This window comes from Gymnodraco acuticeps, unplaced genomic scaffold (genome assembly GCF_902827175.1).
Source record: "Gymnodraco acuticeps unplaced genomic scaffold, fGymAcu1.1, whole genome shotgun sequence".
In the NCBI taxonomy this organism is placed as follows: Eukaryota; Metazoa; Chordata; class Actinopteri; order Perciformes; family Bathydraconidae; genus Gymnodraco; species Gymnodraco acuticeps.
This window is the reverse complement of record NW_022992126.1, coordinates 1210145-1233394: the sequence shown is the minus strand read 5'-3', so window position 1 is coordinate 1233394 and position 23250 is coordinate 1210145. Positions and strand designations below refer to the sequence as shown.

Below are 23250 nucleotides of genomic sequence, written 5' to 3'. Positions count from 1 at the left end.
TGAGTTTTTTCAAATTGGACCAGTTGTTTTTCTATAACCTTGCTGACAAATGGAGGATACAAAATAACCTGGCACAACTGGGTTCTAGCAATTCTGCTGTTACAGGAGTTGTAGGAAAAAAGATCGGAAACTTAATAGCATTGTTGCTCAGGGGTGGAAAAACGGGACTTTACCATTTAGGGCTGAGTGATTCCCATCCCCTGAAGTCCACTTGTCACATACTTAACCCAAAAATGCTCCTTAAGGTCTAAAGAAATAAATACAAAGTTGACTTCTACAGTGTATTACAACTTGAATTGCTGCTGTTACAACAAAATAAGAGATACTGTACAAATCGTCTAGTTAAATATTCCACTGACACAAATCACTTCCGAAATCTTGCCATAATACACAAGTGACAGTTTCATTTCTCTCCAGACAAAAACAATGCAGCAGTAAAGTTATAAATAGGTAATCAAAAACATCAACCCAAAATCTGAAAGCATCAAGATCTAAGAGTGATGCCTTTGCAGCATTTTTCTAGCTGAACATCAGTTAAAACCAGGACAAGTTTATAGATGGATAGCAGAATGATTGTATTCTAAGGAGAGTAAGGGAGACAAATGTGATTCATCTTGGAAGCACTGTTGTGCATGAGGGACATTGTGGTCATCTCTGTATATATCATCAGTGCTGTTGTTTTCTCTTGCACATTTCTAATTAAACCTACATAACACTAAGCTTATGAATGTCTTGCACACACATAGTATACCCACATTATTATGATTCTTTCTCCTTTATTGCTCTCTCACTTTTTCTCTGGAGGGTAATTGCCCAACTCTTTACATGACAATAAATGGATATTACATCTCCTTTTGTTTTTCCCCACTGCATCTGCAGGGACCGTGGCACACGCCAAAATGAAAACACTGCTTCTTTCCTCTAATCACAGATGAATTTAAACACTGCCGGCAGACTTTTATTATCATACGGCTCAGTGGCGGTGGTTTATTATCTCGTGGTCAGGCAACGACAGGAGAGAGAGATTTGAGGATTTCCTCCTCCTTAAGCACTGACAAGGCTTTTTATTTTTATTACGTTTCTTTATCGAGTTAGTTGACCATATGTCCAGTTGATGCTAGAGCGGCTCATGTAATCATATTTGTAAGCAATGTGTGTCTCAGTCTGTGTGTTTATATTCGATTGAGAGCAGCCCTGGGAAGACTTATGTGAAGAAACGTTTCTTTTTCATTGGGCAAATGGAAACCGACAGAACCTAGAGAGAAGGCAAATATGTTGCCTCAGAAGCAGTTAACTAAGTCAGTGGAGCAATTAATGCAGTGAGTGTAGCCTAAGTGAGCAGACACACTTGCTAGTGCAACCCTACGACGGTTCGCAGCAGTGGAAGATGGACTGTGCTTCTGTGTCAGGCCAAGTGAATAGTGTACACTGCAGTAGAGCAGAGAGGGAAACTACAGGGATTTATGTGCATCAGCGGCACATATGGCAATGATAATGATGATGGAGGAAGCCAATATCGCCATAAAAAGTCCACGGCCGATTGGAGAAGAGCTGTTAATGTGAATGATACTATTACCTGTCGGTTCTGAGGTGTGAGCCTGTGGGTCAAACAAGTTCATGTCTACACTCACTTTGTACAAATGATTTGCTTAAATAAATAAAACCTGCTTTTTTAAGAGGCTTTGACAGGCACCATATGCTGCTAAATGAGCTGATAGGTAATATAGGACTGGTTGATTGCTGAGAAGTTGTTTCCACTGGAGAATAAATATTCACATTAAAGCCAACGACTTTAGTTAGCCAAGCCTGGACTAATAAAGCAGTGATTGTGAATAAAGCTGAATATTTTTTCTCATGAGAGACCTAAGTGGATTTATAATTTAGCCTCATAGTTAAAATTGGAATAGTCTTTCCTGTGACTAACCTACAAACAAACAAAGCATGTTTTTAACTTGAGGTAACATTTTACTCACTATCTGTTTTCAGTAGTAAGAGATGGGACGTCAAGCCAGTGTGAAATACCAAGAGACCCCCACTTTCCAGAGTGTCCTGGGAAAGTAGATGTAAGTGTCAATATGTGATTTTCATCTTCAATATGATGCTACAGCAGTTTTTTTTAAACATTTCCCTTTGTTTGACAGCTTTATTGCTGACCATCAGACAAGTGGTCATTGAGTTATAAGGAGTTATATTCTTTAAATAAAGAAATAAAAGTGTTCTTTCAGGGTGTTCGCAGATCCTTAAAATTCATAAAACATCTTACATTTGTTTTTGATATTCAAGGTCTAAATTTGTCTTCAAATGTCTAGAATTGTAGCATTGGAGGGAGGCATTACATTTGGGTCTGGGTCTGCAAGGGTCTGCTTTGTTTGGTTCCTTTTTTATTGAGCAAATCATCCATGCATGGCCCTGCCTTTTTAGAACCACTGTTTTATAATAAATATGTTAATGCCTTTATAAAACGATGCCCATCTAAGGCCCATTCAGGAATTATAAATTAGTTGACACTAATAATGTTGTTGTGTGTGGCATTGGTTTATGGCACATTACTGTCCCTATACAAATATGTGAAGTTAAATTAAAGTGTTGATGGTATGTGAATGTCAATTGCAATTGCATTTCATTCATGTTTATCTGTTTACCATCCAGTGGATGCGCGCTCGTTGGACATCGGACCCTTGCTATGCCTTCTACGGTGTGGACGGTTCCGACTGCTCCTTCCTCGTCTACCTGAGCGAGGTGGAGTGGTTCTGCCCCCCACTGGTCTGGAGGAACCAGAGCAGCCCCCCCACCCAGTATGTAGTGCAGCCGAAGGCCCCCAAGAGACAGGTGAGAGGAGTGAAATGGTTCCCAACCTGCATACTGTATGTTGGGTAATTTGCACAATGACCTTAAGTTGTGTTAGGTAGCATTATTAGCATATACTAGAGTAGCTGATAGGCTTTTTTGGGAGTCTTTTGGGGGGTTATTGAGGATTTTTAGGATCAAATATGGCAGTTTTTTGTGGACTGATTTAGCATTTCTTTCAAATAGATAACCAATCAAAATGACAGTTTTAACCAGAAAGTGGCCTTATTTCTTAACTGAGGGGTGTACAGTTAACAAAATAAAAAATAACAACTAACAATACTTCTTACATAGACTACAAAACCAACTACTTGCGTTCAAACTTAAACTTAACTGAACTACACTCACAAAGCCTACTCCGGTATAACTACTACATAATTTAAACATACTCAGTGGTAGCAACTTTCAGAGAAGTTTTTTTTTTGTGACCAACTTTTTATTGTTGTTGTTTTGTTTTTTTTGCCCTCACAAAAGGGACTTATACAGATACAAATGATATAGACAATATAGACAATACAAAAAGAAAAAGAAAAGACAAAGAAATAAAAAATAAAATAAAAATAGGGAATCCCTTTCCCATGCCACCCGGTCCCCCCCTCTTCCCACCCATCTTGCCATTTCACAGAAAATCCTACCTGATGTTTTTTAGCAATCGTCTGAGTTCATCTATATATTATATATATTATAGCATAACAATTTATAGCATAACAATTTATCCACATAAAATACATTCATACCTTTTTTTTTTCACATAACATTTCATCTGTTTAAGCTGAATTGCGATTAACTGCTAATAAACTACAATTGCACCAAGGTGTGCGTATATGTACAATCATCATTTACATGAATGATAACTTTCAGAGAAGTTAAAGGTGGGGTAGGTAATTTTGGAGAAACCAGCTCGAGTGCGCTAGAATTTGAAAATACACAGCCGGAAAGAATCTGCCACTTCCTTACAGAGCCCCTCCTCCAACACACACGAACGCGCTCATGACCAATGAGGGCACGAGATAAGTTTGTGCACAGATGGAAGGCTGACAGGCAGGTAGGCCATCCAGTTACTTTAGCCGGGCCGGCTAAAATGATTGGTCGTGCCGTTTACAGCGCTATGGCTTCCACAGATGACATTTTTGTATGGATTTTTTGTCAAAGCACTTAAGATATTCATTGCTATCGGGATGTTAAGAGCATTCCATGGAATATAACAAAAAGTGTATCTCAAGCCGGTTTCTCAAACTTACCTACCCCACCTTTAATACGAACTGCATTTAGACTTTTAATTATTATGTTGCCAAGACGGGGAGCTTGTACCTGCTCTATGAACAGCATATTGGGCTCTCCATTTGTAGTCATTACTTTTACAGATACCTTACCTTTCTTGTTAAGCCCCCATGAAGTTTTCTGCTTCTTATCTCCACATAAACACATTACATTACATGTCACTTGTTAGACGCTTTTATCCAAAGCGACTTACATACTCAATACTGTGGACAATCCCCACAGGAGCAATTTGGGGTGAAGTGTCTTGCCCAAGGACACAACGACATGCTGACTGCAGTGGGGTTTGAACCTGTGACCCCCTGATCCCAATACCAAGGCTCTATCCACTGCTTCACACGCCTCCCATGAACACAATCCAGTTGCATAGTTTGTTTGCTAATAAAGCCGCACACAGAAATATCGCCTTCTAGCTCAGACTTTCCAAGCTTGCTCAGTTCACCAAGGTTAGATTGAAATACCACAGTAGTACAAATTCATGGGGAATCAGGAAAATTGTTACCTTGGAAATTCGTAAAATACTGTGAGGGTAGGGAAGAGGTCCAAAGCTGATTATTGTATTTCATGCTGTTCACATTTTCCTAATTTAGCTGCCATATATTCAATAACAATGAAACTAATGATGCCTTTTGGCCACTGTAGATTTTTGGTGGAAGCTGCTTTGACTGTGATTTATTTCCAGTGCATTCTGGATAAAAAGTACAGGTTGTACTTGTGTAGACCAACCAAAGTGTGAAGTTAAATCATGATTCTTATCTCATGACATGAATAAAACATGTTTCCAGCATGTAGAGCATTGCTCTGCTTACAAAGTAACCCTTTATTGTCTGGCTTCTCAGCGCTGTGAGCGCATAATTAAATATTTATTCAGTAGTCAGTGACCTTAAATGGTAATTTCTTGCTTCAATAATTAATGTTTTGAGAACATTTCAAACTCAAATCTTCAGTCTTGTAATGGACATGATTGTGTTATAATAACAGTGTTTAACAAAGAAAAATATCATCAAAATACATTTCATCATCTATTATTTGTCCAAAATGGTTGCCTTTGTGTGTTCAGTTTTAGACAGGGTTTATAACAACACTGGCACACAATTAAGAGAGTGAATAATGGTGGTCTTTAAGTTGTTAGTCACATGACCGCAGTTCCAATCAAAAGAGGGAGAATAATTTAAACAGTCCTTTTATACAAAAAAAAAAGCCTTTCAATTTTAGCAGCAGTCTCTGCCTCCATCACTACACAGGAAATATTGGTGAGTATTTTTTCCAGAGTAATTACTATTTTGCTCTGAAATAGTGATATTTAATCATTTTGGAGTGTATTTATTACTCATAGCTTCTAGAGTGCGATAAAAAATGCAGAGTCAATTCTATTGGAGTTAAACCATGACCACGCTGTAACGGAGGTGATCTCTGGAGCTCATCCAGAATGCAGCGGCTCGTCTGGTCTTCAACCTTCGTAAATTCTCCCACACCACTCCGCTCCTCCGCTCCCTTCACTGGCTTCCGGTAACTGCTAGAATCCACTTCAAGACACTGGTACTTGCTTACCATGCTGCGAATGGATCTGGCCCTTCCTACATCCAGGACATGGTTAAACTGTACACCCCAGCGCGTGCACTACGCTCTGCATCAGCCAAACGACTCGTTGCGCCCTCGCTGCGAGGGGGACCCAAGTTCCCATCGGCGAAAACACGTGGGTTTGCTATCCTGGCTCCAAGATGGTGGAATGAGCTCCCCATTGACATCAGGACGGCAGATAGCTTGCACATCTTCCGGCGCAAACTGAAAACTCATCTCTTTCGACTCCACTTCGAGCGATAGAACTATTAACGGAGCACTTTTATACTAATAAAGGACTGGCTTACCTAAAGCCAGTTGAGTAGCACTTGAAATGTTTGGCTCTATGAAACCTGATGTACTTATATGATTCTGTTTTCTTCAAGGTTGTGTCTTCCTGGTCGAATGTACTTATTGTAAGTCGCTTTGGATAAAAGCGTCAGCTAAATGCAATGTAATGTAATGTAATGTAATGTAATCTCTGGAGCCGTAGATCTCGGTCTGTTGCTGGTGATTGTGTTCACCTGGTGCCCTGTGTTTCTCCTCCCTCCTCACCTGTGTCTTGTTGGTTTGATTAGTCCTGTGTGTATTTAGGTTCTGTTTTCCTGTTAGTGTGTGTGAGATCCTTGTTGCTGGTGACTGTGTTCACATGAGACAGTCATATTGAGGCTGTGTATCATGAACCACAGCGATGAATAAATGCCCACACCGGGTTGTATTTGAACTCTCTGCCTCTGCCTCCTTGCTTGGTCGGGCTGCTCAATTGTCAGCTTCACACACGCCCACTCATGTTCCTTAAGCACTTTGGTTTATTGACCTTTTTTAATATAAAGATCATTATGGCTCATGTATTCTATTCTGAGTAAAATTACCTTCTATTTGGAGTAAAATGACCTTCTATTATGAGTAAAATGGCAGTATAGTTGTTTTTAATATACACTACATTGAGTAAATAACCATTAAGCAGAGTCAAATGTAAGCACATAATAGAGTAAAATTAACTCTAAAAATACCACTCTGAACAAAGAGTACATTTTACTCTATATAGGTTGGGACCAAATGTAATATTTTTAGAGTAACATTTTCTTCAATTTGAGTACATTTTACTCAGAGAAATTTACTGTGTACATAATAGTTAACCTTCATCTGACCCTCTTCATTCTCTACTAATTAAAACAGGCCTGATCCTCCCATTATCACCCTTCACCTCAACATCCACTTTGAGGTCATGGAGCAGTAATTATTTAATTCCTTGCATGAACAAACTAATGCCGCATCTTTATTGCATGCTTCTTCTCGACCCAATTTGGCATTAGGTCATTTCTTCCTTTAGTTTTCCTGTGCAGTTATTATGCCATCAGGGATTCTCAGTTGATAAAAATCATGTTAATCGTATGCTGTAGTAGCTATCTCTCTTGCTGTCTAGCTTCAATGCAGCAACATTTCTGATGTAAATGCAACTCTCCTTGCTGGCTTTTAAAAAATAAACAAAAACAATTCTCCAATCTTAAGAGTACAGTTAATATTGAAAGCTTTTTATCAAAGACCAATAAAAGTGGAAACGTTCAGGCGAAGGTGACCCCTGGGCGATAAAAGGCTTTGATTTCACAGGTTCACCAAATTGAAAAGTAAAATGTTTTCTTGCAGACTTAACACTAGCTTTAGTGTTTGGTATTGTTCCCAGCTTGGTCAGCCTTTTACCGTTTGGGAACATACATGTTTAAAGTTGTTTTTAAAGTGATTTGTGTGCAGTGTCTTTGTGTGTTTGCTTTCACCTTGCTTTTTACACTTTATTTGTGGCAGCAGTACACTTGTAGTGAAGCAAAGCAGAATGCCACTATACATGAAGACTGATACTATCATTTTATCCTGTGACCCAAATTACCAAACTGTGTATTACAGTCTTCCTGTAGCCTGCACACAAACTGAGCCAAGGTTGTTCTCAGAGGAGAGAAGTCTGGAGTGTTTATAGCATTAGTTAGAAAAGGTTGTAACTTTTCTTTGACAGGGGAAACTAAAGCCAGCCTTAAAACAGTTAAACAAATTGAAAAATTAACAGGGTTCTCTTAGGACACAGTTTTTCTTGAAGAATGAAAAAAAGTATTAGCGTTGACAGAGGAAATATTGTATAAAATTGTAAAAGTATTTTTCTGTAAAACATTCTAACTGAGAGCATTTCCCCCCACTTGCAATGAATACAGAATTACAAACATATTTAATCAAGATTAACATATACAGGTTATGCAGCTGTTGTTCTTAAATCTACAGATGACCCACGCTACCTTAACATGTTTTCTCAGACTCTTTTAATTGCTTTGCAGTCCAGTGTGTTTTAACAGCATTCAAGTACCTGGAAGGCAAAACTGCTATTTTTTCCTACTGTCTCATGAACTCTTTTCTTTATATCTCGCATTTAATTTCTAATCCATTATCCTCCCAGGCTGCCTTCCGCACAGACCTCTCTGTGCTGCTGGATCAGGTCGGGGCAGGAAAAGAGTCGCTCAGCTTCATGAAGCGGAGGATACGCCGGCTTGCACAGCAGTGGGCCGCTGCCGCCAACCGCCTGGACGCCAAGCTGGAGCAACGATGGAGGGACCAGAAGAAGGTAAGAAATAAGAGGAGAAGACGAACGTGTTTGATGATAGAGAATGTTTGTGTTTGTTCGCTTGACTGTGATCAGGTAGTGTGAATAACTTTTTGTATCATAGCTAAATGCAAAAATGAATCTGAGAAATACCTTTTCATAACAAAGCGATAAAGAGCTTTGCATAGTGTTAAGAGTGTTACAGGCACTATTGAAAAACATTTGTAGTTTAAAGATGCAGGGGAAGGTGGTCCATTAAACTGAAAAGTATTAACACACAGCCTACAGTATCAGATAATATCACCTTATGAGTATGGACAAGATCAAACTGGTTTATAAATACCTTACAGTATAATGTAGGCTTAAGATCAGCTAAAAGCATTTTGATTTAAAGATCCAAGGCATAGGCATCACTGTTTTCCGCTCAAGTGGCTGTGCATAAAAGCTTTGTTCGGGAGCTTCTTGAGGGATCTCAATTTGAATTATGGTACGATTAAAATGATAGAGAAGGTAATGATTTTCATCCATTGCTGCAGTCTGCATTCTCCTTCTGTAATAGCTGTGTAACAGTTTATGTATCCTTTCATAGATAGTTCACAAAGCTGTATTCTCTAAAATAAAGAATTACCACAGTACTGTTAAATTGTTAAAATTCATTGTGGTTGGCACGGGAGCTGCAAAAAATGGACATGGCTACTTCCTGCTGGTAACCACTAAAATGAAAGAGAGAGCAGGTGAAAAATTATGATTTTGATTGGAAATATGATGAAATGCCAAGAATGGAATGCCAGAGGGATGGAATATGAGTAGAAAGGAGAGGGCGATGGATGGTAGTGGGGATGGTATTGTGGAATATGGATTTGAAAAGGATTGATGGATATGAAGTATAAAAAAGGCTGGAAGCCGAGATGCCTGTGGATGTCCGGTAGTTCATTACAAATAGGTTAAGAAAGTAAAACTTAGAGTGCTGTTAAAATGTGAGCAAAACTTTGGACGTTTGAAAGCTACTTTGACTTATGTAGCCTTTAAATACTACACATTTAACTACGCTTCGCACCCTGCTCTGTGTAGACTCATAATCGTTTGGTTATGAAAATAGCGATAAATAAACGAGTTAATGTAATCAGAATCAGATTCAGTTTTATCTACCAAGTAGGTTTACACATACGAGCAATTTGCTTTGGTATAAGTGGTGCATACAGAGACACAGAAAGAAGAATACGTAACCAAGAAAAGAAAGCACATTAAGTACATATGGTGCTTCCTCTACCCAAAATGTCTCTTTTTGCCCCCATATCTCTCTAAAATAAGTTAACAGGGGTAGAAATAGTCCTCTGTCACTTAGATTGATGTTCTCTGGTGGATTTGTTATCCTCTATCATGGCTCCATGGCTGCTTTAACAGCCTTTAGGCCTTAATATGTGCCGCAGCTATCCAAACAGCAGATGTCCTGGTGTTTGTTAGAATTGGCCTTGGCTGTCATTATCAGTTTATCACACTAATTAGATTTGGAAATAAAAATGTCTGTTTATGACTGCTAATTGGATGTCATTGTAATACAAGCAAAAGGAAGGATCCCAACATTAAATCTCAGTATGACCCAGTCAAATGTAACATTTTCTACGGTTACCTTCCTCCCACACAGGAGGATTCATTTTCTCTTAACTCTAAAGTATACACTGACTTTAACATTGAGAAGGAGAACACTATGGTTTTAATTAACCTTTATAAAGGTCTCCTTTATGGCAGGTCTCCCTTGAAAAAGAGATCATTGATCTCAATGGGATTTTACCTGGATAAATAAAGGTTTTGAATTGAATTGAATTGAATAAAAACACTATTATGTGTATTGACTGCAGCTTTCCAGTGGACTAACCTTCATCTTTGACAAAATCCCTTAGTTTCCAATAGCAAATGTAACATTCTGCTTGAGCGTGAGGTCTTTACAATTCCAGCAGGGCTCTGTTGATTCAGTTCTGTTTCCTTGTTTGACTTTCTCTTTGATTGTAAGCAGAGTGGATGTTTACTCAAGAACAAATTAGCTGAGCAGAGAGGCAAATGTGAGGGGAGGGAGAATCGACAGGGAGAGAAAAAGCAAGATGATTCTTTTCCTTTCCCAGCAAATAAAACAAAGATTGGAAATGGGAAGATGCATGAGAGGGAATGTGAAACTTTGAGAAAATGTAAATCTGAAGTCGAGTTATTCAGTCGAATATATTTGAAAGATGGATGTTTGAGATATTGTGTGTGCACAGTGCAGCACGGCATGAAGCAGACGCCTGCCCTCAATATTCAGGGCAATCTTTTTTGTTAGCGATTAATCTGTCTTTTTCCTCAGTGATTGTGCAGCTCAGAAAGAATATAGCAATCCCTTTGTTGCACTTTCAAAGCAGTAATGCTTTTTTAGAGAACTCACCTTTTATTTTTAAGTTACGAAACTCAATTGAAACCCTGGGTCAACCCATTCAGGCTTTTGAACTGTAAGTAGCTGATGGAATATTTTGTATACAAAATGAAAATATTCTGAGACATATTCATCCAAGCCATGGGATAATGGAGAGGCTTTTAAGAGAGCAAAGTACAGATTCAAGGACGCTGACCTTATCCTGTATACCGGCTGCAGGACAGGTTGTGATTCTGAAGTTAGCTTATGTCTAAGAAAGGGGCTTTGTGCGCATCTGTGCCTACTTGGTGTGCGTAGAGCTTTCACATCTAGTGTGTTTGTCAGCATACGCCAAACTGTTAATTCGCCTCTCCCTGTGTCTGCCCTCCTGAGAGTTAATTGACCTCTGACTGATGAAGTGCAGACAGAGTAGAGACTAATGGGATATGGAAGGTGAAGTGGGGAGTGAAGAGGCGAGAGTACGGCAGGGATAAGAAAAAGTGAGGAAGAAAGAGGAGGGGGAGGAAGCCGGTTGGAGAAATGGGACAACAAGGAGGTAAAACGTGAGGAGAAATAATGAAGGGGAAAGTAAGTCTGAGGACATTTAAGGGTAGAGTAGTGATGGTTGGCAGTGCCAGCTTGTGTTGCCACCCGTGGACTTCCCCTGGACAGCTGCGACCTTCAGAGGGGCCACAGTGCATGACAGAACGGGGTCACACACACTCTAAACACACATGCATGCGAAGCCTTGCGCTAACAGATGCCGAGACAAGCATTAGCATTCCTCTGTCGTTGACCAGTTAGTGGTGAGTGGTGCAGAGCAATGGAGTGGTGGCACACACTCGAGAGTAGTGTTAATTTCGTTGACTAAAACTATGACGAAATATGTTCGTCAACGACCTTTTTTTCCATGACGAAAACGAGACGATGACGAGACGGCACCGACGGCAGTAAACAATAACTGCAACGAAATCATCATGCAATATCGTTGACGAAAAGTGACGAGACGAAAATGTAGTTTACTAAATAAAAACTATGCAAAAATCTCTCTTTACTTTCGTTGACGAAAAATGAGGAGACGAAATATTATCAAAGATAACGTTACATCTCTGATAGTCAGTTTTTCTCCCAGCAGTTCCATTTCCGGTGCTGCGGCAGGGCAGCAGCTGTGTGTCTGTGCTGCGCGCGGCGGTACATTTGAATTACACCGGGCAGCGGCACACTGTGAACTGTCAGGAAGACTCGGGTCGAACTCATGGTCTAACTAACCTTATTCAACAGAAAATAAAATGGCAACAACAGGGCTTGGGAGCAGTGGTCGCACTCGCGTTAACCGAATACCCCCCGTCAGCGCGAGTGAGTGATACATTGTGTACTCGACGGGTAATAATGGATTATGACGGAAATGTTACGATCCTGTCCGTCAAAATGACTGACAACGAAAAAGTCTAAAGCCACCACTGCTTGGGAGAAAGAAACGATGTGATATTTGGGCCCATTTGCGCTACAATGAGGCGGAGAAAAAAAGCGAATGCATTGTTTCATCAGAAGGGAAGCAATGTGGCCATAACACAGCTGGTAAAAACACCACAAACCTGACCAGATACTCTCTGCAAAGCTGCTTAATCATTCAACCTGTGTTTTTCATCAAATAAGGACAAGATATAATCTTATTTATTTATATATACTAAAATGACAAATTATTGGTTTTGGCTAGACTAGTTTGACTGAAATGTTCTATATAATCTGATGACTAAAAAAGCCTCAACAGTTTTTATTGACAAAAAGTAGACTAAAATAATTAGTTTTCTTTGACTAAAATATGACTAAAATGCTCAGACTTTTAGTCGACTAAATCTTGACTAAAATAGTTACTGTTTTAGTCGACTAAAATGCTCAGACTTTTAGTCGACTAAAACTTGACTAAATAAAAACAGGATGAAGGTGACTAAATATGACTAAAACTAAAAAGGAAATTTAACACAGGACTAAGACTAAAACTAAATTAAAAAATAGCTGACGAAATTAACACTACTCGAGAGACACTTCTACTCTCCTGCTATCAGAAGTGCGCACCAAGGTCTTTCCGAGGATTTTACTGGAAATTACATAAAGCAATCCTAACAGCATGAAAGACAATATATGTCCTTTTCGACAGCTCATCACAGTTATGGAATTACAAAAAAACATTTAGGGACGATGTTGTGAAAAGACCTTGCTTTGTGGTATTAAAGGTAGCTTACACATTTCAGCAGACAGGACGTCATAAAGGTGAAGGAGAGATTTGAGCATGAGTGTTTTTTGATCACGCCTCTCTGTCTGTCTCTGCGGGTTTGGCAGGTCTTTGTGCTTAATTCCTATGGGGCGATAACAATCGAATCTACCTTCAGATCCTTTTGAGAATCCGCCAAGCTCATGGTGAACACACACACAGAGTTCAGTGATGTATGTCAGTGTGAAATAAATGCAGACAAACAAACAAAAACAAACATAATTTAAAATCCATCAGCACACACTCAGACACACAGCATCTGGGAGAGCCATAAGTCCACTGTATTAAGAGCTCCAGTCTCTGGTGTGTGATCAGATTCCTGAGGGAGGCAGCTGGCCGTGATGCAGGAGTTTATGAGGAAGCACAGCTTCAGCTGCAGAGTTGCTCTCTCTGTTGTCGACTTCCCACTGTGTGCATTTCCCACACGTTCATCTTTATATTCAATGGAGTGCGTAAAAAAATATGTGAGATGATCATGGCCGCGAGAATGTGTGCTGGTAATCTGCACAGTAAAACACAGTACGAGCCCGCCCACGCTAGTTCCTCTCTCCTCTCCGTTCTATTGATTCCTTCTCTGTGATATAAAGGTTACTTCTGCAGCGCTGCTCTGATGTGTGTCATTGAACTCCACTTCTATGTAGTTGCTATACAGAGGATTTATCACTTGCAAATAGAGATAAATACTGGCTATTACAGGGAAAGTGGAATCCCCTCTCAGCAGTTGATCAATGGTGCAAGTAGCCAGGTTTTGTAAACCCCAGTTACCTCTCCATATTAACTTTTCATCTGATGCCAGTTTTATAGAATCCAATCTACTGTTATTTAGCTCCGCTGCCACTGTGTGTGATATTTCTCAGACTTCTTTAGCAGTGTTACTGTGCTGCTGCCAGTATATGAAATGTGCCTCCCTCTGTCTCCATGTTCCCGTTGTTGCCAGTGTTTGTGTGACACACACTCACCAGCAGCACCGAAGCCACCAAGCCAAGACAGTGAATCGTATTGCGCCATGAATTCTCACTCTTGCCATCTGCCACCCAAACTGTAATTAAATTTCACTTCGCTATCTTTTTTTATGAAGCAGAAGTTAATAAAGCAGGCTTATTAAATCAGGGGATTTTTCACGCCAGCTGGAGTCTCACTGGAGCTTGACTCTGTAGCACACACTCCATTGTCCAATGTTTAACACACATTTTGGAAATGTTAACTTTAGTGAAATTACTTGAGCAGTTGTACTGGATGTATACAGTTATAAAACCTGTCATGACTTTATATATGTACATCTGTATTTGATAAATAAATATCAGATATCCACTTTGTTTTTCTCTCTCTCTTTAATCCAGACAGGAAACCTTCAAACATTAGTGCATTGTGGCTAATGTGTCATGATGTAAAGGGGAAAAGGGATATAAGAGAGTGCTCTGCGGCTTCTCAAAAGCTCTTGGAAGCTTTTAATCATTACCTCAACAGTTCAAAGCTGCAAAAGTACAAAACGGGATGCACACTCACTTACATACAAGCAGAGAGAGACACAGTAAGAAATCGATGTCCAAACTTTCTGGCAAACTCCTCACAGTTGGCCCTAAGCCGGTTATGTGTGTTACATGGAGGTGTTCATGCTGCGTTAGCTAATCAGGATTACTCAGCTGAGCAGTGTTTGGACATGGCTGTTTCGAATCCACTGTGAAAGACAACGTGTTGCTCATTTCTCGGTGGGTTGCACTAATTACACAGCAGCTAGGTGGACATGCGTGACACCACTGTATCCTGCAAAGTTGTGTTAATGCAAAATACAAACTAACTGTGATGATTCCTACACATGTGGTGTATGATGTTTTCAAAACAAAAGGGGTGTTCCAATCCGGTGCAGAGGACTTAGTTACAGCAGTTATCTGTATGTCTGCATATGGTGCATGTGAGATGAGTTGAGTCCATATTGATGGATTTTAAACATGTGTGTGCTGTTTCATTGGAGCATGAGGGGACAATTCATTGGGGATTTTAGAGAATTATTTTTCAGTTTCCATCATTTTCTTTTGGAAGAGTCTGATATTCTGGTGATTTTAATCCTCAAACTCATTAAAACAGTTTGGACTGCAGAAGCTTAACTTTCAAGGAGCTTAACTTTATACACTACAGTAGACACACATTCAATATGTGTGTGTATGATATCATCAGATTAAATTAAATGTACTTCACAAGATTGGGCATTATGTGTGTAATAAGTACTGCTCCATCAAGACGTGTTGTCTCTAAAGTATATTATTTTAGTAGACGTATATTATGGTACACAAAAGTACAATGGCTGGATGTTGAAGAGAAAAATACTCAGTTAAAAAAAGTTATTGATAGTTGGATATGTTCATCAGGATATTGGCATCTAAACTATGCGTTTTTGAGCTGCTACTTTATACAGGATTTAAAATTGAGGTTACAATACTACTAAAATTGGACATTAATAATTACTATATTTTATTGGAAGAAGTCTTGTCAATGTGAGTAAATGGTTTATTAAATGTAAAAGTTTTTTATTCAAAAACATATTCATGATGCACTCACCTTGGGTTTTACTTCAAAAGGGGCTCCTCGTCTTTTTGTCATATTATACTCCAGGGTAGCAATATAATTATATTCCAAGATCTCAGTGATTATAGTTATTAAATCCAACAATTATTAATTATTTTAGGTCATGTCAAATGACTGATAGATCATTAGCAGTCATTAAAACAAAGCTTCTGCACTGATTGAATATTTAGTTAATACCTATGCCATTTTTTACAACATATATTCTTCTAAAGTGGAGCTTTTTTTATTGAGCTCCTCCACAGACTTATATTTAATTTAACTCTGACACAATGTGTTCCTGTCCTCTTTCAGATACTGGTCCACGTAGGCTTCCTAACAGAGGAGTCTGGAGATGTTTTCAGCCCCAAAGTGCTGAAGGGGGGTCCTCTGGGAGAGATGGTCCAGTGGGCTGACATCCTCACAGCCCTCCATGTTTTGGGACACAACCTCAAGATTTCCATGTCTGTCAAGGAGCTGCAGGGGTGAGTTTATGTATTTTAAAGATACCAAATGCTGGCTGTTTGACATGTTAGTGGTAGATTGTTTTTTAGCAGGTTGTTATGCATGTTTAATATCCTCATTTCTCATCGACTGAATTTTAACTATATTACAGGAAAAGTGTTTTCCTGGCAAGCTCTTTAGTGAACAAAGAATTCAAACAATGGAGAAGTCTTGATGAAATAAAGAAAATGGATGCCTGATTTGAACAGCAGAACTGTATGAAACCATGCATTTATAATTTATCTCACACAATTGGTTCAGTGTAATCCTTGATCCTTTGTCTAGCTGCATGCTCACTACTTGCAAAACATATGCATTTTGGTAAAACTTTGCAATTGAAATAACTTCGGCATAAACACTCTCTGGCTGGTCTCTGTGAATACTGTGAGTTCATAAACTGATGTAATACAGTTTTGCTGTTGTTAACCCGTATATCCATTACTAATATTTTCAATCAGTCACTGTGCTTGTATGAAAAGTAGATGTTTTCTTCTAAAAATTCAAGGTTACAGGGGACTAGTATCTAATAATAATAATAATAAATTCGATTTATAAAGCACCTTTCATTGCTCACAGCAATCCCAAGGTGCTACAGGAGGCATAATAAAAACAAACAAAATAAACAAAAGTTTAATCAAAAGCTTTTTTTAAAAGAAAGGTTTGTAAGCCTTTCTTGAAGGTGTCAGTGGTCTGTGGAGTCCTCAGGTGGTCTGGGAGGGAATTCCACAGACGAGGAGCAACTGCACAGAAAGCCCGATCCCCCATTGTGCGGAGTTTGGTCCTCGGCGGGCGAAGCAGATGGTTAGTTGTGGAGCGGAGATTGCATGTGGAGGTTTGAGATGTGAGAAGTTCCTTCAGGTATGGAGGAGCGTTCCCGTGGATGCATTGATGGGTCAGTAGTGCGATCTTGTATTCGATCCTGAATGAGACAGGAAGCCAGTGGAGGGAATGAAGAACGGGTGTGATGTGGTTTTATTTTCTCACCCTCATCAGGATCCTAGCGGCACTGTTCTGTACATATTGGAGCTTCTGAAGGCTCCCGCTAGGAGTCCCGATGAGGAGAGCGTTGCAGTAATCGAGCCTTGAGGAGAGGAAGGCATGGACCAGTTGTTCAGCATCTGATTGGGAGAGTGTGGGACGGAGTTTTGCAATGTTCCTGAGGTGGTAGAAGGAGGTTTTGCACAGGTGTTTGATGTGGGTGTCAAAGGTTAGATGTCTGTCAAATCTTACACCCAGGTTGGTAACTGGGTTAGGGTTAGGGAGAGAGGGGTATGTTTTGTCCAGAAAAGGTAATGTGGGTTATGGGGGATGACTGGACCTGGTTTGGTGTGCCAACTAAAATAGCTTCTGTTTTGGAGCTATTTAGTTGCAGGAGGTTTTCTCGCATCCAGGCCTTTATCTCCTCAATGCAGGTGTTGATCTGATATACAATTATGATTTTGCTGGTGAATTATTCCTTTAAGAGAAGCCAGTGGGCTGGCAACAATATGTCGATACAGGGATTATCCAGACAAGGAAACACGTTGGCTTTGAAAAGAAAATAGGGTTATTGATTGTCAGGGTCAAAGCTATACGTAAACAGTTTGAGTACTTGAATAAAAAAAAGGCCATTTCTAACATCTAAATGTTTCATTAACTGTATCAATTACTCTTACTTATATCATCCTATCAGTTTTATGTATCTCCTTATTAGTAGAGATTCAAAAGCTGTGAAAAAGAAACCTCGTGTTTTCAATGTGCTCTTATAATCCTACATAGTGCAGTCAACATGTTTAAAGCGTGTGTTGTGCTCTAATTACAGCCAATTCCCACTTTAGATTATGTACGAGGGCCTTAAGGTCCTGTTGATTTATTTGTTGCCGTATTGATCCTGTATCGACGCACTCCACGGCTTCCTGTCAGTGTGACTGCGTTGGTGTGTTTCTTATTCCCTGCATCAGCACGCCTGCATGTTTCTGCTGACGGATACAGCTAAAGAGCCAAAACACACACACACACACACACACACACACACACACACACACACACACACACACAGGTCCACCCACACACAAACTGACTGGTGGATGGATGTAAATCAACACTGTTCGTCGAGATCCCTCAGGCTTGTTCTGTCCAGCCTATGCAATATCTACTTCATGGCCGAGACTGAATTAATCACACAGGTTGTCAGGCAGGAGATGGATGAATAATTTTAGGGAGTAGACTTATGAATAGTTCTGAGTTTGAGAATACAACTGAATCACACAGTAGATGGGCCAAGTCTATGTCCAGCCTTGACTGGACCAATAGACTGTCTTCGTGCCATCGTTACTCACGGCGATGACACAGATATAGAGCATGGATCAATATAGTGATGTCATCAGAGACCCCGCTGAACTCCTTTACACTGTGCACCGCCTGAGACAACTCTCACAAATCACAGAAGAAGTATTATATTGACCCCCAGCCTAAACAATTCATTTTGTAGATGTATAACACCTCTGCAGGGAGCAGGGGAGAGTATGAAAATCTTGGGGGACTTTATTCCTCATAAATGAGCGTACAGATTGAAGGGACGCTCACAAGGCTAAGTTTAGTTGTCAGATTTGGAATGGATGTCAGGATCGTTTTTTACTGCGGGTGTATCACTTGGGTGTCTCGGGACCCACATTTTTAAATGGGTCTGTCTCATAGCCCGGGCGACTCTGAAGCATAATACCACTGTGAATAATTATTTTGTCAACATAGCCCACATGGAAGGAAACAATTACTTTTAGCTGTGGATTACTTGGGAAAGCTGTCTAATCTTCCTTCAAAATGCATTTGGATCCTGACTTAGTCCTTAAAAAACATGAGAGAAAGTGAATCAACTTTGCCTGCTGATGTCAATCTTTCCACTTGGTTTGCCACAGTTGAACAGAGAGAGGGGTTATGCAGTGTGTCCAATCGTTTTTGGTTTGTGTGTCATTTTTTTGTTCTCACACCTTTCATTTCCCTTGGTCTTTGCCTTGAGTTAGACAATAAAAGAGAGCGTTCCGGTTAAACAAAGTTGGTAATGCATTCTGGCTGTCATGGAGTTATACTATAAATATAAAACTACTGTGTTGTCATCTCCTATATCTCTTCTGTTCCCCACAATCTTTGGTGTCTTGATATTTGCTCACCATAATGTTAAGAAAACCTTACATTTAAAATAGTATAGAAAGTCATTTAATACTTTAAATGGTCTATTTTCAAATCATCAACCAAATGAATTTGTGTGGGAAGAAATATGCTTTATGGAAGATACAATGTAACTAACTTTTACTGGCGTACTGATCTGCAACATACTTTGTTCTGCTTCAAATACATATTTATCCACAATTTGTTCTGCCTCTGACTTCGCTAAACACACAACTCGCAATTTGAAAAGCATGAGTATTGATTTACTTGGCAACGGGAAATACACAGGGGCAAAACATTATTTGTGAAAGAAAGAGGGTATTCACTCAACAAAAAGCAATGTGTTGCATTGTTATGTTGGGTCTCTGTGCTCTCACACATTGGCTTTCTGCATATTCACATCAAGCAAATGCAGTCATCGTTTTGTCAGTAAAGTATCGGGCGATAGTTGACAACACCTTCCGCAGCTTAAAATCAACATTTCACTGAAAATAGCACTCCGATGCAAATCAGAAATGTTTCCACACAGATGGCTGATGTTGATGTATTTTTGTACCAAAGTACAAAGTCATGTCTGCTGGTGTGATGCTCCCAAATAGACATTCTGACAGATAAACTATGTGCTATTACATTGTTTTGGGTGAATAATTCCTTCAGAACTTCTGACATTTGTGACTTCAAAGTATACTACAGCTCTATTTCAGTTCAGATTTATTTTTTAACAAAAATGGTCTCTTACAGGACACCCATGATGTCTCAAAACATATTAGTTCTCCTCCCGTAATACTCTCAATTGTTCCCAGTATCGCCAAAAGTGTGTGGACATACTGCCCGAATGTTCATCCTGTCCCGAATAATGTACAAGAAAAACACACAGAAAAAAGGCTGCTTAGTGGAAGCTGAGTCCAAACTTAGATTTAGACCATAGACTGTATATATAAAGATTTAGACACACATATATTGCTTTTCTTAAGGCAACACTGACCAGCATTAGGACAAAACTGAACAAAAAGTGCACAGGGTCCATCCAACTTCTACTATTCTACAACTACAACTCCAACTTGTGTGTTGGTGTGCATGTGTGTTACATTGCCTTTATGGCCACATCTGAGAGTTTTAGTTTGCTGAGGAAGAAGCAGAATGTAGCTGTAATTGGCCACTGAGGGGAGGATTTGGTCTCCTGTATATAACATACATCCTGATTTGTTGTTTCCAGTCAGTACTACTTTCACCAGGATGGACTTTAGTGATCACTAGAGATGCATGAGCAGAGAAAATGGAGACTGAATGAAACTCTGGCCCACAGACAATATCCTTGAATGTTAATAAACCAGCATGTATGAAAAAATGTTCTATTGATTTAATCGGGAGCCAGGATGCATTATACTTAAATATATAACACCAACAATAGACCTAATGGTAAACTATGTTTTGTGTTTTTGTGATTGTGTTTTAGCCTCCACTCAATGTAAAGGTTTTACAGAAAACCTTTTATTAATCATCTCCCTTTTGTGCCATATCTAAGAGTGATGAGAACATGTGAGTGCAGAAGCCGGTGGGGGAGGGTTAGGGAGGAGAGGGGCAGAAAAACGAAGTGCTGTGTTAGCATCTCTGGTGGGGACTTATTGTGTTATTCAAATATGTAAATAATGGCCCTTTGCATCAGATGTTCTCTTTTTTTGAAGGCTTCCTGATAAATGCTTTGTTTTGGATGTTACACTGCCCTTCATTTCTGCACAAAGCAGAAATTCCACCATTCACCTGCCCACACACAACAGCACACAGTCATTTGATATAGATGTTTGCATCTCCCCGTCTCTGCTGAGTGTGCACTATCTGAGCAGCTTGATGGAAAAGAAGCTGAATTTGGTGCCAATTAGATTGGCAAGGTCCCTGAGATGTATTAGTGTGAGAAGGAGTAAAGACAGGGCCCTGCCTGCTCTACATTACAAAGTCAGTGCAGATCACTGAGAGCTGCTCGGTCAATGTGAAGGTGGATGGTCAGCACCTCTGGGCCCAATCCTGTCACTTAAGTAAATTATATAGTTTGGACTGAATTAGGAGGCCTGTATACTCAGAACTGCTGGTCCCATGGTCTTATAGAGTCGGGGGGAAAACACAGCATTCACCTTCCTCATGTTGGATTAAGGGGGGCTCCGTCTGATCAACTTCACTTTCTGAAACTGACGTCTCTACACAACAAATTGCAACTAACAAATCATCATTAAAAAACACACCTGTTCACCCTGGCCTTCGGGCCCTAGCCCTTTCTTGGTCCCCCGGCTTCCTTTATTTTTTGTTTGCCCTTTGATTGTCTGTTTGTTTTGTTTGTCCACCATATACAGCGACCTTGGGTTCCTTGAAAGGCGCTATATAAATATAATGTATTATTATTATTAATGCCTTTCGAAACTGCCTGGTAATTTGAACAGAGAGAGGGGTTATGCAGTGTGTCCAATCGTTTTTGGTTGGTGTGTCGTTTTTTTTGTTCTCACACTTTTCATTTCCCTTGGTCTTTGCCTTGAGTTAGACAATAAAAGAGAGCGTTCCGGTTGAACAAAGTTGGTAATGCATTTTGGCTGACATGCTATACTATACATATACAACTATACATATAAAACTACTCTGTTGTCATCTCCTATATCTCTTATGTTCCCCACAATCGTTGGTGTCTTGATATTTGCTCACCATAATGTTAGATTATGGGGGGCTCTGTCCGATTATTAACTTTCTGAAACTGACATCTCTACACAACAAAGTGCAACTAATGCCTTTGGAAACTGCCTGATAATTTACTATGCTAAGACAACAACGTGTGCGCCCCTTCTCTATGACTACTTGTGTACTTACATTTTTCTAATCAAACATCATCTCAGTTGCTGTCTAAAACTGCTCAAATGGTAAACTCATCAGATCTTATTAATGGTTATCACATTGGAGTTTCCTTTCTTTCTTCATCCAAATTGGTGCAAAGATTAATTTGCTACTTTTGTTCTGTTTTGTATATTTTAGTCTTAGCTTTTTCCTAGTGTTATGGAAAACAAGCAATGTTCTAAAGGAGCATATTTGGCAAACAGCTTGGGCAGTTAGACTTTTGCCATTATAATATTATTCCTTGGAGTCAATTTTTTTTGTTTTACTTGATTTTGTCCTGATTGTAAAACCCATTTAAGTTATTACTCCCAGTCTCCTCCCCCCAAGCTCAGTTCTCTTGCCATTTTAATTCCTGCTCTGTTTCTGTGCACTGTGTCTGTCTCCGGCACATCCTCTCAACTGTTCTTCTACTTAAGGTTGGCAAGTTTCACAATCTTATTGCAATCCCAGGGTAAAGTCCCAGTTGCCATGGAGATCTGACTTCTGGCCTTTTGTGTGTGGAGGTGAAAAAACAGAGTTAAAGCCAATCAACCCTTCGAATACAGTAAAGAAAGAGAAAAGAAGAAAAGTGTATTTTATCCTTGTGACCGTGTGCTGATAATAGTGTGACTCGACAGATACGAGGCTACAGCAGCGAGGCACATTCAATATGATTCTCCACTAAGAACGCGAGGAGATTTAGTTCTGGTGTTGTTTTGTTCAACAAGTACATTTGAGGGCACAACGAGATTGCTAAAGTTACCTTTGAAAAACATGGAATTCCTTTTATTTTACCCTTTTGTCACACTACAAGGGCCCCAAAGTGCACGCCTGTGTGCACTCGACAGACACATGGAGCACTCTTGTGGTCTGCACGACCACAACTCCCACTTGAAAGTGATATTGATAGGTTTCACCCAAAACAAAAATCTAATACTCACTCCAATCCCGTAGTTAGTCCATGTGTCCCTCTCTTATTTGGTCTATCATGAGTCTCTGAACTCAACTGATTTCTGTTCATAGTTAATGCTGCTCGTGGTATGGGTTACAGTTAAACTGCTCATATGTGTTGCTGTAATCATTTAGCAACTTGTGCTTTTGTTCTGAACAACTGCTACCGGTGCTCTGAAGAAAAAGGTTCAATTGTCTGTAGAGGCCGAGATCTGTTTTTACAACACTTTTATTAACAGATAACAATTGTTATAGACCATCTGTACATAAATATTTTGCACCTCAAGTTTCATCTGTCCTATAAAAGTGTTTGTA

At 39.6% G+C, this 23250-nt stretch overlaps 1 protein-coding gene across 6 annotated transcripts in view; it reads left to right on the top strand.

The window, feature by feature from the left end:
- The window catches only part of LOC117538066 (alpha-1,6-mannosylglycoprotein 6-beta-N-acetylglucosaminyltransferase B-like), a 126707-nt gene that overhangs the window by 61887 nt on the left and 41570 nt on the right, over positions 1-23250 (top strand). For 5 of the 6 annotated variants that reach the window (XM_034203592.1, XM_034203591.1, XM_034203590.1 and 2 more), the window contains 4 exons: positions 1987-2063; positions 2650-2829; positions 8126-8290; positions 15799-15968. In XM_034203592.1, coding sequence (XP_034059483.1) covers positions 1987-2063; positions 2650-2829; positions 8126-8290; positions 15799-15968 — 592 coding nt within the window. The remainder of the gene's footprint in view (positions 1-1986; positions 2064-2649; positions 2830-8125; positions 8291-15798; positions 15969-23250) is intronic. The other variant, XM_034203593.1, reaches the window with a different exon arrangement.